Genomic DNA, 12,257 nt, shown 5'->3' with positions numbered 1-12,257 from the left:
ACCTGAGCCAGCACCTTTCCATATGAGGCCAAGAGCCTGGAAACTGCTCTCTGGGGCTCTGTCCCCACAGTAGCATCTTGCAATAAATTTAGTTTTAATACATAAGTGTATAAATGGTATATATAACACGTGTGTGTGTACTGATCTATCTATCTTATATCAGTCACATGTTCTGAGAAGGCAAATTGACATAAGGGAAAATGAGTTTCTCAGTATTTCTTTTTCTAACTCAATTTTATAACATATGAAAGGCTATCCCTAAGGAACACATAGGGAAAACACTATTACCGCCCTTTGAGTATTTGAGCATATTCTTTGCTTAATGGTGACATGGAAGGAATCAAGTTAATGCTGACAACTCTCTGAGAGCAGTAATTATTCATTGCAATACATTTAACTGATCTGTGCTCGATGTAAAGATATTAAAGTATCACTTTTGGAGGAAATCCTGTATTAAGTTTCTCAGAAACCATGTCTTGGCTAATGGACTAGAAAATATTTTTATTATTTTAAATTGTAGGATTGCTGGTGCCAGCCAAAATTGGAATAACCTCACTGAAGCCTAAGTCTCGTGCTGCTTACAATTAAAAACTTGAAACAAACAAACAAACATACAAACAAAAAAACCTCAAATACCTGAGGACTCTGAAAAGTAAGTAAGAACAATGCATGCAGATTAGGAAAGGGAGTCAAACTTGCAGATATGACCCATACTGTGTTGAGTTTCCCATTTTGTTTACTTTTCCCTCTTTTCTCTTATAATGTTAACTTGAGAGTGAGTCCTAAATTGGGCTGCACAGTGATGGCAAGAACAGCCAAAAGTCCAACAGAAACCTGGTCTAAGAAATAATGCCCCTGTGGTTTCAAGAGTGTAAAAGAGACCAGCTGCTTTTTATTTTTATTTTTTCTCTCCTGGTTTTACTCCAAGGGTGGGTCATGTGTATATGTGAGTGACTGTGTTGTGGTGGCAGTGACACAACTTAAGCCTTTAGCAGGTGTCATAACTATGTTTCATGAGATAAAGGTAAACACACTTGAATGGAAATATAGTTCTCAGAAAAGAAACAGAAACTACAAAAAAGAACCAAATGAAAATTTTAGAACTGAAAAATTTGATAGAAATTTTCCCATAAGAAGAATGGAGAGGAAAAAAGAAAAAAAAAAAAGACAAAGGAGTCTCAGTGATCTATGGGATAATATAAAACAGTTTTTAACATTGGAGTCCTAAAAGGAGAGGAGAAAGATTGGTACAGAAAAATATTTTTAAAATAATAGCCAAAAGTTCCTAAATTTAATTTAAAAAAACCATATATTAATATTTACAGAGTTGAGAAGCTCAGAGAACCTCAAACAGGATAAATTCAAAGAAATCAAGCCCAGACACATCATAATCAAGCTACAGAAAACCAAATATAAAGAAAAAGATCTTGAAGGCAACTAGAAAAAAACAACACATTACATATATGGAAGCAATAATAGGAATTGACATGGATTTGTCTTTAGAAACCACAAAGGATAGGAGACGTGTAACAGTATCTCTAAAGTGCTAAAAGATATGGCAACTCAGAATTCTATATCCAGCAAAAATATCCCCTGGGAATATGAGAGAGTGAGAAAACAATACTCTTAGATAATGGAAAACTAAGATTGGTTGCCAGCAGGTCTTCTCTAAAAGAAATGCTACGTACGTTCCTAATGCTGAAGGAAAATGTACTAGAGGAAAACTCAGAACTTGAGGAATGAAAGAAGAGCTCTGGACATAGTAAATATATGGGAAATATAAAATATACTCATTTCCTCTCTTTAAAATATGTAAGATTATTGAAACAAAGATCAAAATCTTATCTGGTAGGGTTTTCATATATTCAGACGAAGCATATATGACAATTATCAATGGGAAAGGCTAAAGAAATATATATGATTATAAGACTTTTATATTTTCCTTGAAGTAATGTTATTGCTAAATTAGGCATGTATATTGGAACCCCAGAAGCAACCACCAAAATATATTGCAAAAAAATAAAGCCAAAAAACAAATAAATAGAATACTAAAAATTATTCTGAAATGCAGCTAAAGCTCCATCTACAAATAATTAACAAAATTAATTTGAAGAGTAGTCTTATTTCATTCCTCTGTATTCAAGTAGTGTTCCTGAAACCATCGCATACAAATGATACTAAGCTTTTCTAAATTGCTTTTCTGGCACAGCCCTCCATATCATGAAGATCCATATACTGCTAAACGTTCATCATTAATCACAATTATTATTAAATGAAGAGAGGTAACCGAACGCAGTAATTGAGTCTTTTGTCTGGTTCCTTAGCATTTTGAACATGTCTGATAAACAGCCAGGGTTCAAATGGAATGAATGAATGACTATTCCGAAAGATTGTCTCAATGTAGAAATGAAAGCACAATAGGGATAAGAAGTTCATTCTAAAGTAACATCAAGTTGATTGTACAAGACAGAAGGGTAAGTGTGATTTTTAAAACCACGTAGATTAATTTAAAGTAGTTATCTTGGGATATTACTCCATACTTCAACAATACTCAAAGGATTTTTAGTATTTGCTTTCAGTGTCTTCACTGCCGTCTCCTGAATATGTCATATGAAACCAAATTTTCAAAATTTAATGTTAAAAATATTTCCACCTTCAAGAATCTCTCAGCATGCTTTAGCAATGAATAAAGTCAAAGATCAAGTGGCTCTAATCATTCTTAGGACCCTAATGAATTAGAGAATCAAAATCTCTGAGATGACTAGGGTCTTTAGAGGTCTCCTGTGCATAAATTCCTTTGTAACATTCTTATTGGTTCCCTTATTAATTAATGAGTTAAATAAAATCTTTGACATTTTCTTTCATATTTATATAAAAAATTATGACTTTTTTTTGAAAATTATCCTTTAAACATAAGCCTTTTTAAAGAGTAAAACAAAATCATTTGTTTACTTTTTGTTTCATATGATTTCCATACAAAGGAACTCAAGCACATGAATAATGGTTTATGACTTGCATAGAAAATAATAAACAATTACAAGCCACACTATGCTAAAATTTTTTTACAATCGAATGTTTCTGTCCTCTCAAAAAAGAAAACCCATTATTGCTGTAACAACCTCAGGCGTGTCTGACATACTAAAATGAGGCAATCACTGAGATGCACATATATGCTAAAACCGTAATTGGTTGGCTACCACTTGAGTTACCTTATGGGAAAGGATGAATTTTAGCATCAAGAGAGAAAGTACAGTAAATCCTCACTTAAGGTCGTTGATAGGTTCTGAGACTTTAAGCAAAACAACATGTAACAAAACCAATTTGACCATAGGCTAATTGATATAAACGAGTTAAGTTCCTACAATATCTCATCAACATTATAACAACATGATGCTGAATGAAATGACGTTATTTGAGAACCTGATGTATGAACTCTGCAGAAAGGCATAATGTTACTCATTCATTTTTAACTTATGATGACTTTAACTTTTCCTTGACCTTTCTTAGAAAGTTAGCCTCATGATTGGGTTCCATGTTAGTCCATATACAGGATGTTTTTTAAAACAGAAAGTATTTTATTATTTTGATCCAGTAACTGATTTAAATGTACGTCTTTGATATGAGCCCTGATAACTTTGAATTTAGTATAAATATCTCTACTCTTCATAGAGGCCACTAAAGTCACCCACCTATAAAGTGACTGCAGCTGAAAGAACTTAAGAAGGGGCTTGGAATTCTTCCAGTTTTGGCCATTTTTAAGCTGACCCCCAAACAGGTATCAGGTGTATAGGCATGAGTCTTCGTATCACTCCACTCCTCAGCACCACTCCCATCTCCAGTGCTCCTGAACTGTAGTCACTCAGTAAGTGAGAACAGGTTGAGGAAGGGAGGCAATGGTTGCTGGTAAATGTTTAACAACTGGCTCTCAGAGTAAGAAAGCTGATTGAAAGTATTTGCCAGTATCTGTGGCATAAATACTCTCATTATGGCCGATTTAAACTACCAGTGGTTTAACAACTGTCTTTTAAAGTTCTTAAAAATTTAACAATTGGCTCTTGCAAGCCAGTATGAGCCAGCTCCAGCACACCAATGGAGACAGAGCCAGGACGCAGTCTAGGAGGTAACCCTCGGTTACTCCTCCTTAGTAACTGGCCTGTTACCCCTTTCTGAAGCAGAGGACTTGCACCATGCCTCAGCAAGAGCCGAGGGCCCCTTTGACCTTACTTCCTTGGGCTGAACCCTGATCTTCATGCCTGTCATCCACTCTCCAGGAACCTGTGTAAAATGGTTCCCCTTCATGCCAAGAACGCACCAGCCAATTTCCAGATTGGACAAATTCTCCAAATCCCTCACTGCTGGCTTCCATTTGCTAGATGGGACCACCTGATAGCAATAAAATGCCTGAGCTAGACCTGAGCCTGCTACGGCTCTCTTCCAATACCAAGTTTTATATGACTCAGCCACCCTCTCCAGTCTTTCAGGCCAAATATCTAATTCTACATTATCTCAGGGAAAAGGTCTCTACCTTGTTTGACCTGTTTCCATAAGCCCTTGTTACTTAACAGCCAGTATGTCTTAAATCTGAATCCCTGATCCTTTCCTAGTCTCAACAGGCAATAAGCTTCAGAAGTTCAATATAATTATTATAACACAGGATGCTCTCTGGTTATAAGGCAGGTATAGATGGGGCACCAAGAGCCAGCTGGCCAACACCACTAATAAACGTGTTTGTTGTAGATATATAAAAATCTTTACATCATCTTAATTTGATAATAAACCTTCTCAAACAAATTTACTATTATCCTATTATAGTATGATTAGATCAAAAGAATACCAAAACAATAAACTGAATTTTCTAAGGTTCTTTTTTTTACCCGAACATTTGCATTAACCTAGAAAGCATACCTATAGGCCATTAATATGAAAAAAAGCTTTGCTTCCCAATCACTGGAAATTGTTAAGCATTTCCGTATCCCAGAAAGAGCCTGTTTAATTTAGCTCCTAAAAAAAAAAAATATTCAGAGGCACGGTAAGGACATGAAGGCTAAATCTTGATACATTTCAAACATTTACTTAAACATGATTCAGCTGTGGGACGTGAACCTTCCATATTTACATATTTCTCTGCAGAGAAAAGAAGTCCTGTCTAGTTTGCCAGCTGTTTTCTGTTCGATCAATCTTGAAACTGGGAATAAAACTTACTATGTAACAGTAGTTAGTAGCACTCCGGTGAAGTTGAAGGCTCTTACCTGTACATTTGTAATCAGAGGCTACCCCTTTAAGCACAGCATCAAAAATGGTCATTTCCACTCGCTGCTTTCTGTGGTGGCAACTCAGAAGCAAAGAAGGCTGGGAGACAATCAAGTACAAAAAAGGTTCTAGCTGCAAATCACCAGTTCCTCTTCGTCCTGGCTGTCGAACAATAGTTATGCCAAGTGCTTGTCTAGCAGAAGACCTTGTGGATGCATGAAGACTTTCAAGAGAGATGGCCCCTACTTTTTTCCCTGAAGGAAAAGATATACTGCTGCTTCTGAGATCTTCTGCTGTTACTGTGGAAATACATGCCTCGCTGGGCTTAGCAACATCTGAATCAACTTCTGGGAGATTTAATGAACACTTGCCTGTTTTTTCATTATTCTTCAGTTCTTGTGATTTAGATTTGGGTAAGGTAGCACAGGAGTAGGTCATTAGTGAGATTCTACTTGCAGTAATAAATATGTCAAAGGGAATGAAGTTGAGATTTTTTACAATGGATGACTGGCGTGAGGGACGGGCAATGCGATGCTGACTGGTACCGCTGTGCTGCTCTATTTGTACTATCCTGATTTTAACACTGTCACTGCCAATTCCACTATCCTGAGCACCACTGCACCGAGATGAGGTTTCAGCCATGCTTCCATCAAATGTATCCATTTTTTTCTGTTCTTGTTTAGAGATCTGTAAGGAAAAACAATAAAATATTTAAAACCAGCTACATTCCAAGTGTTTCTATATAAAAGAGGTTATATAAACATGTTAAAAATGCATCTATTACAATTTGTAACAGAGTAATCATAAAAATAAAGTAGGAGTCCATTCAAAAATTATTCATATTAAAATGCCAAGGAAATACTTGAGAAAAAGTATCAATACGCATTTCTAACATTAAAATATACTTTTGAGTGTCTGATTTTCTTTTTTTGGACAAATAAAAAATAGTACACAGTAAAAACGCCTCTTTAAAAAATTAGTATTCTTTACAGTGATTTTCCAAGTAGTACAATAAACTGTTTCCAAATTGTGATTACTATTGGTTGAAACTATATTTTAGGTAGGAGCAGTTTATATTGTTTACCCATGTCATTATAAAACTGATTTATAGGTTTTTGGATAGTAAGAAAGAGAGGGAAAAGTCAGTAGTCCTAAATTATAAAGGACAAAGAAAACTAAATAAGATAAATGTATGCCTTTCAAAATGATGTTTATTTTCCTATACAACAGGACTTGAAACAGGGTAAATGTAAGTGACCAAGCAAAATGTAAGTAATTAAAGCCCTTGAAGGTGGAGTTTTCCTTTGTGCACTACAGGCTACTCATGCTCAAAATTATCCATTAATAACACCCTATGTAGAGAACAAAAACAACTTAGTGCCAGCAGCAGGTAGGATCACCTTGGCAGTACAACTCCAAGGCCTTCAGTTTGATTCTTTGGTTCCACTTTCTTAGGTCTACCAACCATGCGTTTGAGATACGCTATTCGAGACCTACATGTCTTACTTGCTTTTTCATTGAAGTAATACAGGTTCATTAAAGAAACCAATGAAAATCTGAAAAAAAACCCCAAATCCTCCCAATCTCCATCTGATCAGCAAACATAACCAAAGGTAATATTTTAGTGCATTTCCTTTCATTCCTTTTTCCCTACCTGTGCAAACTTTCCTCCCATCACACCCCTTTATGGTTATAATTATACTGTAGAGACAAATTTTTAACCCAATGTTTCTACATGCTTATATACTCTTCATAATTGTTAAGTTTGAAAAGCTGCATAGTATTTCATTTTGTGTTAGGAACAAGTTGTCCAGCATTTCCATGTAATTGGGCATTCAAGTTTTCAAATTGTGATAACAAACATCTATGCCAAACATCTAATATTTCCTTAGGACAGGCTCCTAGAAGTGGAATTACTAGGTAAATGGTATGAAAAAGTTTAAGGTTATGGAATATTGTCAACACCTTTCACAAAAGCCTGCACTAATTAATATCATCACCTGCAATGGAAAAATATTCCCCAAGTACTCGGTATTACTTATCATATTTTTATGTTCTTCCTTAATTTGCCTGGTAAATATATTATTATTTTTTCCCACATGCTACAGATTATTATAAGTAGCTTGTGAAAATGTTAAAGGACTGTTAAATAATTTAAGCCCATGTAATTAATAGTCATTAATTTTTTTCAAATAATATTTCTTGCTTAATATTTCTTAATATTTCAACTGATTTTAAAGTTGTTGAGGGATATACACATTGCTGTTAGAAAAATCCAGCATAAACTATTTGAAATAAAAAACAACGTCTCCATATTACTTTAAACTATTCTGTCTATGCCGTGCTGTTTCCAGGCCCCCTTCTGAGCTTGCTGTAGCTGGCAAACATTTCGCTATCCATCAAGACTCAGAACACATGACACTTGTCTGAAAATTGTTCTGTATTTTCCTTTTTGATGATCCTAGTATTTTACTCATACTTCTATTTTAGGATGTATTATTTTCTCCTAACAAGTTTTGTGGTGGCGGTTTCAGATTGTGTTAAAACAATCTATAGGCTTTAGAGTCACACAATGTGGGGTCAAGTTCAACACTTCCTAATTGTATGAGTTTGGATAAATTACAAACCTCTTTAAGGCTACATAACCTCATCTGTAAAACGGGGATAATAAATCTTATTTCAAAGGGTTAGTATGAGGATTCAATGAGCTAATATACCTAAAGAGGGCAACACAGTGTCCAGCATGTAGAAAAGACTCAGTAATGGGCCGCTGTATGTTTCCCTCCCTTTACCAGGTGAAGCGCTGCCAAAGGGACTTGGTCATCGTATTTGCTTCTGGGTATTGTTAAGGAGCACTGCATTGCCTGGCAAACTGCAGACGGGATCCATACATGTTTGATGACATGTTCCTTTCTAATACAATACTGAATGAAATCAACTGCCCTTCGGATTAGAAATACGTGATTGTTAACATGTAAATAAATATACGTGGACAGAGACTTCCCCATACACTGTACCCAGCTGATCTGTGTCCTCCACCTTGTGGACCGATCACACTTGAAGCATCTGAGCCTCTGCTGGGTCTTCATCCTGACACTGAGAACTTTAATACCCAACCCACAGAGTTGCTGCAGCATTAAGTGGGTTAATGGACTGAACGCACACAGTAGGCACCATCAATGATGGGTAAAGTTAAAAAGGAGCCACCTTCCTTGGGTAGACTTCTTTCAGCCTTCAGAGGATGCTAGTCCTTCCTGCTTCTGGAAACCAATATTATTATAGCACTTTTCACACTGCGTTTTGTCTCTGAGATTGTGAGCAATTGAAGATAAAAAATAAAATACCCCTAAGTATATCTATTATTTGCCAAACATTGTTAGCACATTATATACATTTTCTTTACTAAGTGTTACAACCCTTTGAAGAGGGTACTGTTACCCCTATTTTACAGCTAAGGAAACTGAGGCTTGGGAGATTAATCAACAGGTCCAAGGTCAGACAGCTAGTAGGCTATGGATCAAAGGGAACACCATTCGTATTCCTAGCACCCATAATACTGCTTGTCACATAGTAAGTAGAGCTTAATAACTACGTGCTGCCTGAATACACGAATAAACATATTAATTTAAAAATTCAGTAAAGTAAAAATAATTAAGGCAATTATCAAAACGACAGATTCATTTTAAAGCTTTCAGTTATCCCTATTATAAAAATGTAAAATATACTTCCAAGTCCATTACCCATTAGGACTTCTCAAATAATACATAAACAAATAATAAAATCAAGTACACAAGTAGTCTGGGATTTACTGCCCATGTTTTGAGGCATTACAAACCAAATATCTATATACAGAATAAATGAAAAATTTCTTTAGGTTGAGTTCTATGGCAAATTCAAAACAAGAACTCAACTATTTCTATTATCTCAATCAGAAAAGGCAACCATAATTAACTACATGAGACTATACAGGACATTTTTATGCACAGAGTATTATATTTTCTTATTGTTATCTACAGATTTTGTTTAAAATCTAGTCTCTCCTCTTTACAAGGAATTCAGAGCTCCCCATCAGTGGTAACATGACAAAACAAACCACCTGTAGGTAAAGATAAAGAAATTTAGTGTCCAGCCCCATTAAGTGTTGTGATTGCCACATTAGACTCTACTAGCAAATGTTAAGTGGCCCGATCTTGAGATATAAATAACCAGCAGGGCAGGATGGCAGCTATCAGCCTGGGTCATGCGGGTTACTGAACAGAAGTCAGATGGTAACTAATTCTAGTCACTACTGAGCAGAATGGAATTTGAACCAATGACCCAGAGATGAAAGACTCAGACTCTTACAGGGAAAGAAAAAAAACAGTACAAATTTTCCAGTACTAGAAAACTAAATTCTTAAAACTGGGTTAAAAGCCAAGATTTCCTCGATTTTTCTAAGCTTCCACACTATTTGTAGGAATCAAATAAATAAGCTGGTGATTTTTGAGACATTTAAAAATCCATTGGTTTGTCACCAGTCTACTGCAGATTTATCTATTATATTGAAGAATATCTGGCCTGCTACTGAGAAGTTTTATAATTAATTTTGTGGGCTAAGCCCTAAATTTGGGCATCAATTTACTATTCCTTTGTGGAAAAAGAAAAGTTCACAAAGTAATAACTCTGAAAATAACTTTTGCTTTATTACTGTCCAAGGGGAATAATAATTTAAGTTGTCAAAAATAGTAATATCTGCATGGTGTTAGTGAATGCAACAGAAACACGTATCTCTGGGCAGTGCTGTTACATCAGCTCTCCCACTCTTTACCTAACTCATTTAAAATGAACAATAAAAGTTTTCTTTAATTAGCTACTGGTGTGCATTAACATGATCGTGATTAAACCATAAAAACCAACTGTACATTACTCTGGTCCCTTCTTCCATATGTTTTGAATTATTCTGTTTGAAAATGTACTTTGCGTCCCTTTTAAAAGTTCGACCTTCTGCTTTCAGAGAATTAAATGCATATTACTGTAGTGAAGAAGATAATGTTTCAGACCTCCAGGCATATATTAAACACACTGGCAGCACTTGAGACAAAATGCTTTACTTATTAGATACTTCCTATTCTAAACAGTGTCATCAAAGGCTAAAAACAAAATCCATATAAAAGCTGCACAATGCTTCCACACAGAACCTGTGCCAAAATCCCTGTACTTTCCAACTAATGAGGAAAGGATGTGTACTCTTAACATATGAATGTAAGATTTTCCAAGCATTCACTTTAGGAAACTGGGCTATTGATTCCATATGGGTTATATTAAATGGAACTGTATTGGTAAAATAACCTTTAAGATATTTGGCATGATAACTATAATTAAACAATATTCAAAAGACTAAAACAAAAGGGAATTTGGTTCCACAATGGCTAATTAAAATAAAATGAAAAAACACAGCATGCCATCTATCAAGATAAATTGTTATTGTTTAAGAACTATTTAAATACTGTTAAAATATACTTTTAGATAAAATCTGAAAGAGCTGGAAAAATATTTGTGGCTTAAAAATGGATAGTTTGGTGAAGAAAAAAAGTATAGGACTCTGAAATTTTATGCAGAGATAACAGCTTTAAAGCCCTGAGCACAACCAGATGGTACTTAAATCATAGGAATTCTACAGTTTCACTATCAATGGGTTTCAATATGAGAAGGTTTTCAATAGCTAGGAAAACATGTCAAGTTGATAGTTTACTTCTTAGATCATTTCAGCGCATTTTCCCATCCTTTCACAGTTATATATGGTACAGATACTAGCTACCTTGGAAAAGGTGCTGAAAGGTAGTAGCTAGGGAACTACAGCTAGTTCTTCCTTTTAATGTATTGAGATAGGTAAGTTTATTAGCTCACCCCAGAGTCTGTGAAGAGCCACGGTATCACAGGAATAGCAGCTAAAACTACACTTGAACATGTGACAGTACCAAGGAATGCATTAAAATAATTTCAAATGACATTAATTTGATTTTCTTCAGTAGCATTATGGAGTGGAGAAAAATAAACTTGATTGATTGAAACTTTTTATTTGGCTGTATCAACCTTTTTATGAAGACATCAAAAGTCAAACTCACTAATAAAAATGCTGCAAATAAATGGATATTTCAAATTTAAAGAAAAATACGTGGAAATCAACCTCTTGAGAATTAACAAGGACTAAAACAAATATAAATTTTGTTTTGATGGCTGACAAAAAAGGGTAATTCAGCATCTATCCCAATATATTAATTCTCATTAAAAAAATTTCTTGTCTTTTTAAGGAAATCTTAACTATACACCAAACATAAGCATATCCACATATTTTTCTACCTTATCATAATTATGGTTATATAAGAGACACAATGAAGTAATATTTCTAACATGCGACAGTTATAATTTAACCTTGGTCAAAATATCTTTTACTAGTCATGAATCATTTTAAACATATTATAAATTATGAAAAAGTCAAGTGTGAAACCACAGGATCAAAGTGACAATCACATCTGTATGTCACTGCGACATTTATTCTAATTTTATTGTCCTTGCTAAAATGTAGTAGTGTTTTCAAAGAAGTAAACATCTTGTCTACCTTACCAAATCAAATACAATAAAAAAAATTGGTTACAGTAGTTTAATGGTTTCACATACTGAAATTACAAAGGAAAATTTTTGTAAACTTGAAAAAAAATCATGTGCCTTAATGTTTAAACATTTGCAAACATCCTCTTCTAGATGTATCTTTTTAGAAGTTTGGTTTTTGGGATGGGGTGGGGTGGTGCTAGCTACTGAGAGAGGTTGTGGCATGCTTTTTTTTTTTTATTCATTGGGGTGACTATTGTTAGTAAAATTACATAGATTTCAGGTGTACAATTCTGCATTACATCATCTATAAATCGCATTGTGTATTCACCACCCAGAGTCAGTTCTCATTGCATCACCATATATTTGAGTGGTATGCTTTTAACACAGAGATAATCTACACTGGAAGCTTTAGGTAA

General features: G+C 34.8%; 1 protein-coding gene across 8 annotated transcripts in view; it reads right to left on the bottom strand.

The window, feature by feature from the left end:
• Window positions 1–12,257, bottom strand: part of VPS13B (vacuolar protein sorting 13 homolog B) — a 719,992-nt gene that overhangs the window by 206,056 nt on the left and 501,679 nt on the right. For all 8 annotated transcript variants that reach the window (XM_033126656.1, XM_033126657.1, XM_033126651.1 and 5 more), the window contains exon 34: window positions 5,250–5,937. In XM_033126656.1, coding sequence (XP_032982547.1) covers window positions 5,250–5,937 — 688 coding nt within the window. The remainder of the gene's footprint in view (window positions 1–5,249; window positions 5,938–12,257) is intronic.

Source organism: Rhinolophus ferrumequinum, chromosome 14 (assembly GCF_004115265.2).
Source record: "Rhinolophus ferrumequinum isolate MPI-CBG mRhiFer1 chromosome 14, mRhiFer1_v1.p, whole genome shotgun sequence".
In the NCBI taxonomy this organism is placed as follows: domain Eukaryota; kingdom Metazoa; phylum Chordata; class Mammalia; order Chiroptera; family Rhinolophidae; genus Rhinolophus; species Rhinolophus ferrumequinum.
This window is presented reverse-complemented; position numbering and strand designations above follow the sequence as displayed.